The following is a 6,149-nucleotide window of genomic DNA, read 5'->3' on the forward strand; positions in this document are numbered from 1 at the left end:
CTCCATTTCTAAAATTGTGTCCTTTCAGAAAGGATATATAGAAATAAAAAATAGGGGGCCGGCCCCGTGGCTTAGTGGTTAAGTGCGTGCGCTCCACTACTGGTGGCCTGGGTTTGAATCCTGGGCGTGCACCAACGCACCGCTTGTCCGGCCATGCTGAGGCGGCGTCCCACATGCAGCAACTAGAAGGATGTTCAGCAACTATGACATATGACTATCTACTGGGGCTTTGGGGAGAAACAGGAGGAGGATTGGTAATAGATGTTAGCTCAGGGCCCATCTTCCTCAGCAAAAACAGGAGGAACTGTATGGATATTAGCTCAGGGCTGATCTTCCTCACACACAAAAAACAAAAAAACAAAAAAAAAAAAACAAAGATTGTTAAATAAAAAGAGAAATAAAAAATAGAGTCCTATAGTGTCTAGCCTTTTGAGATTGGCATTTTTCACTCTGCATAATCTGCTGCACACTCATCTTCATTACTGTTGCATTAACGGTTGATTACTTTTCATTTCTGAGTAGTATTCCACAGTCCCAATGTACCAAAGTCTGTTTATCAATCCGCTCATTGAAGGACAACTGGATTGTTCTCATTTTAGGGTTATTATTCATAAGGTTGTATGAACATCTGTGTATAGATTCGCTATGAAAATAAGTTTTCATTTTCCAAAATAAATGTCCAAGAGTACAATTGCTGGATTGTATGGTAACCAAAAGTTTGTTTTTTTTAAGAAGCTTCCAAACTCATTCCGTTGTAGCTGTAGCATTTCACGTTCCCAACGGGAGGCATGAGTGACTCAGTTTCTCCACATCCTTGCCAGTATTTACAGTTGTCACTATTTTTATTGCAGCCATTCTGATAGGTATGTAGGGATATATCCTTGTGGTTTCATGTGTGTTTCCCTCATGGCTAATGAGAACATCTTTTCATTTGCTCTTTGCCATCTCTATATCCTCTTCCATGAAATGTTTGTTCTTGTTCATTGCCTAATTTCTGAATGGAGTTATTTTTACATTCATTTATGAGAGATTTACATTCTCTATACATTAGTCATTCATTGGATACATGGTTTGCAAATATATTTTCTCTGTTACTTATTTTTTCATCCTGTTTAGAAAGTTTTACAAAGCGAAATATGTTAATCTTGATGAGGTTCAATGTATCTTCTTCATTTTATGTTTGAGGCTTCTGATGTCATCAAACAATTCTTGTCTAGCCTTCAATCCCAAATATTTTTCCTATGTTTCTTTTTCTAAAAGATAAAAAAAGAATTTCCTGAGAGGTACATGAGCAATTTATCTGTATCTGATCATAAAAGCATTCCTCAATGCAACAGCATGATGACTGTCCCTACAAGCTCCTCCCTCAAGCACTGCCCAGCCCCCTCCCAGGGATGATCCATTACTAGAAAGCATGACTGAGGGATTCTCCCCAAGCACAGAGAGGAAACCCATGGCACAGACTGAGGTTTGTGTGCATGCACTGGGGACAGGGTGCGCACTTTCTAAGTCAACACCAGAGAGAGCTCTGAGTCCTCAGGTACAGACTTTGGGAATAGGGCCCTTTTGACAGCCAGCTTTAAGCTGAGAATTTTCTGCTCAGCAGAAGACCTAACAAGGCCAGAAGAAGGAAGGAAGTAGATTTGCATTTCTTCAGAGAATAAGAGAGGCCCTGAGGCAGATCTTCAGCTGTGGGCTCAGAGGCAGAGCTCTGGGGAGTCTCCACCATGGCCTGGACCCCTCTCCTGCTCACCCTCCTCACTCTCTGCACAGGTCTGCCCCTTAGGGCTCAGCCCCCAAAGAAACCAGGGAGCAGCCTGGGCCCGACCTTCAGCTCTGCAGAGGGGAGGCTGCAGGGTGTGTGCCCTCTGAGAATGAGACCCTCATCCTCACACTCACCTCTCCTCTCCTCTCTTGCAGGTTCTGTCGTCTCCTCTGAGCTGACACAGCCAGCCGAAGTGTCCGTCGAGTTGGGACAGACAGCCAGGATCACCTGCCAGGGAGGCAGCTTTGGAAGTTATTCTGCCAGCTGGTACCAGCAGAAGCCAGGCCAGGCCCCTGTATTGGTTGCCTATAGTGATAACTACCAGCCCACAGGGATTCCTGACAGATTCTCAGGCTCCTACTCAGGGAACACAGCCACCCTGACCATCAGCGGAGCCCAGACAGAGGATGAGGCTGACTATTACTGCCAGTCATTGGACAGCAGTGCTAATGCTCACAGTGACACAGGCTGATGGGGAAGTGAGACACAAACCCCCTTCTCATCTGTGTCACACTCTCCTCCAGCCCCAGGAGGACTGTAGACAAAGCAATGAGCAGGTCTGGCCTAGGTCCCCAGATCTCAGGTCCCCCAGCCGCACTCTTCTCCCAGTCCTCCAGGCAGGCTCTGCAGTGGGTGCATCAGGACTGGATTTAGGGCTGGTAGGACCAGGATGTACCGGTGTTTCCTGTGCAATGGTGCGAATTGGGCTCAGAGGGCCTGGAGTGACGTACAGACAGAGGGACATATATGGCCATTTGTCCTTTTGTCTGTATTTCCATTTGGGAGTGACTGAGCCACCGATTGTTCCACTTGCTCTAAGTTAGTGCTCAGAATTGCTGAGGTCAGCTGGTCCTCTGAAGCCTCTGACTTCCACGGCAGCCTCAGACTCTGAACGGGGCAAATTAAGGTAGTGGATGCTGTAGTGTCAAATTGGATCCCCTCTTCAGGGCTCATATACCCACCCATCACTGCTGGGAATCCCTGGATGTTCATAGCAGTGCCCTCACTAGGCAATACATTTGTCTGCAGAGAATTGCCTCCCCTAAGCTTACACTCCTCTCTGATTGTGACTCAGGTCCAATGACTGCCTGATGTCAAGACCCCAGGGTAATGCCTCAGTTCAGGATGACCTTGGATGGCCTCCCAACTCAGTCCTCATTTTTATCCACATGGCAGGTCTGCTCAGTCCTGTCTCCTTGCTTCCTTCCAGATAGATCCCCTGAAACCCTAATGCATGCAGTTCTCCATGTCGCAGTGTGCTTCCAGGGAGCCAAAGAGAAAATAAATGTCTAGAGTAAAGAGTAAGGAAGAAGAAGGATCTGCACATAGAGAGAACCCTGGACTTCTGCAAATATTCCTATGAGGACTGAGGAGTCATGTGTGGGAGGAAACTGCATGAGGTTGAGGAAAGAACTACCCAGACACACTAGAGGAACATTCCGCAGGGCTCACACTCACACAATCATATAGTGCTTGTTCCCAGTCAGAGGGGAAGCTCCTAGTTAAGGCATCAGGTTGACTAGTCAAGAGAACTTGTCTCATTGGTGGGGAACATTAGCACCAGACTAAAGGCTCCTGTGCTGCCACCTACGAAATTGCACAAGCAAATTGAGAATGGATGGAGCTATGTTCAAGTAACTTTACTGAATCCAAAATAAGAAACAAAAACATAAGGAGAATTGTGAGTATGGAGGACCCAACAAAGAAAAATTCACAACACCTGGCATTCAAACAAAACTATCTTGGAAAGAATCAGGAAAATAAGAGCTATAATTTGTTCAAAAATCATTAATTTAATTGGCCCTGAAATGGACCATACAATATAACTTATAGACAAGTATATGAAAGTAATAATGACAACGATATTCCATGTGTTTATGAGGATACAGGCAAGATTGAACATATTAAATGGTGACATATACATGAAAATACAGGTACACATTGATCACCTAGCACTGCTTTAGAAGTGCGACACATATAATATATAAATGATTTCAAACCAATAATGTAACAGTCCACCCTAAGATACTGTACAAAGAAGAGAAAACTGAAACAAAAGCAGGCAGAAGGAGGTAAATGATAAAAATAGAGTGGAAGTTAAGGAAATAAATAGAAAAAATAAGAGGGAATCAATAAAACAAAAGTTGGTTTTTTGAAAACATCAAGAATATTGACAAACCTTTGAGTAAGATTATCATTAATAAAAAAGCAAATTACTAAAACTGAGAAGTAAATAGGAGCCATTACTAATTTAAGGTTGTCAGGGAATCCTATAAAAACTGTAAGCTAATAATGATATGAAATTGACAAATTCCTAGAAAGACACAGATTACTAAAACTAACTCATGAAAAAACTAGAAAACCTGATAAAGTCTGTAAAAAGGAAAGAGATTAAATTAATTATCAAAAACTACCAAGAAAAAAACACCTAGACTCAGATGGTTTCACAGGAGAATTCCATCAAATATTTAAAGAAGAATTACTGCCAAGTTATTCACAATCTCTTGCAAAAAATAGAAGGGGCTAGAACACTTACCACTTCACTCTATGAGGCCCCTATTACTCTTACACCAAAACCAGATAAATAGATCATAAAGAAGGAAAAGTACAGATCAATAACCCTTTTGGATACAGACACACACACAAAAAACCTCTACAAATTACTAGAAAACCTTATCCAGCGACACAGAAAAAGGAATACACAACAAGATCAAGCAATATTTATTGCAGGAACGCAAGGTTGTTTTAACACCTGGAAATCAATTGTTGGATTGCAACACATTAATAGAATAAAGGGCAAAAGTCATGATCTTCTTAGACTCACAATGTTTTCATGCAGCCCACATTGATCTGGTTGTGTTTCTGGTTCTGTTACAGCATCAAGCAGGTATGATTGGAGGTGCAGAGATGGGATGGGGTTGTTAGTCCATGAAAAAGATCTGACTGTCCCACACCCAAATGTGAGATTATTGATGATAAATAAGAAAGGAGTGTAATTCTGTGTTTCTGAATGTTCTGGTGTTCAGATGCCACTTCCTAGATGCATGATATGGACACAGAATGAAAGAGTGACTAGGATTAAGGCATGATGAGGGGCAGGGGAAGGGTTTCAGTCAGAGAGAAGAACATATAGAAACTAGAAGACAGAAGAGAGCACTGCAACCACGGCCCCTCCAGGACCGTTTCAACTGACCCCATCTTATCAACGGGTAATTAAGAATTGTCTTTCAGGAACTTGAGACCTCTTGTCCAGTTCGTTCAGGCTAGTTGAGACCACAAAAGTATCAACTGGACCTGTGAAAATGCCTGATAAGTGACCTCTTTGAATTCAAGGAGCTAAAAACTCCACCCTCAGATCATGATAACACCGCCATTTTGTGAAGATGTATCCTATGAAGAGGCATGAGACTTGACTATACTTGCACAGATCATCATCTCACTTCTTACCTCTAATAATATGTCTCTACACTTCAGACCGCCCTGCCCTTCATCCCATTAATTGTGCCCCATGCACTGAGTTGGGGATACAGATCTTAGGGCACAAGCCCCTTGTCTCCTGCAGATCCATCTCACAAAATTCAGCTACATTTCTTTTCCCAAAAGCTGGTGACACACCACAACAATTGTCTTTTTTCATGTGCATCAGCCAAGAAAACCCCAATTTTGTGCAGAAACAATTTTTGGCAACCGGGAAGTGACTGAGTCCTGTGACTGCCCCTGAGGCTCTGAAACTCCCAGCTGGGTGCAGAGTCTTTTCATTGACCTGAAGTATCTGCCTCGACTAGTGTGTCTAGAGCCTCAGCTGATCAGATTCCCATTTTACACTGTGATACTCCAGGCCCCAAGGCATTTTTTTTTCTTTTGGGAGAAGAAACAGCTTCTGGATCAAGACATCTCTGGGATCTGGAAGAGTAACTTTAAGAAAGTGACTGTACTTTACCTTGTCTCTATGGTTTGATTTCCTGGAAATATAAATTTACTTCTATTTTGGGGAATCCTGGCAGGCTGATCCGCAAACCTTGGGCCTGAGCCCCACAAGATAATTAGAAGCAAGAAAAAAGGCCCACTCATGAAGTTGCTCCTGAGTAGCTCCTAGCACTGGTTGTGGGCTATTCCTGGTTCTGAGCAACTCCTGCCACTGTTTCTGACTTGCTCCTGGAATTCTAGCTAGTATTTTTCTCTGTGTTGTATATAGAATTGTATTGTGTGTTAATGTTTGTCCAAATTGAATTGGCTGTTTTGGGAACTGAGTTTCTCGATGACCATAACAAACTCTCTTTAGAAATTACCTTGTTTGTTGTGGCCACCTTGGGAAAAGCCCCCTAAAATGGGGACAACTGTAAACAGTTGGCAAGATAACACGAGATAATTTAAAATTACAGTG

At 42.9% G+C, this 6,149-nt stretch overlaps 1 gene segment (V, D, J or C); it reads left to right on the plus strand.

Moving 5' to 3' along the window:
- Positions 1-1,699: 1,699 nt before the first annotated feature.
- LOC131398378 (immunoglobulin lambda variable 3-19-like) lies at positions 1,700-2,237 on the plus strand. The segment is given in 2 exon segments: positions 1,700-1,773; positions 1,921-2,237. Coding segments are annotated over 2 exon segments (363 nt in total).
- Positions 2,238-6,149: the final 3,912 nt, after the last annotated feature.

The sequence above is a fragment of the Diceros bicornis genome, chromosome 35 (genome assembly GCF_020826845.1).
Source record: "Diceros bicornis minor isolate mBicDic1 chromosome 35, mDicBic1.mat.cur, whole genome shotgun sequence".
Lineage (NCBI taxonomy): Eukaryota > Metazoa > Chordata > Mammalia > Perissodactyla > Rhinocerotidae > Diceros > Diceros bicornis.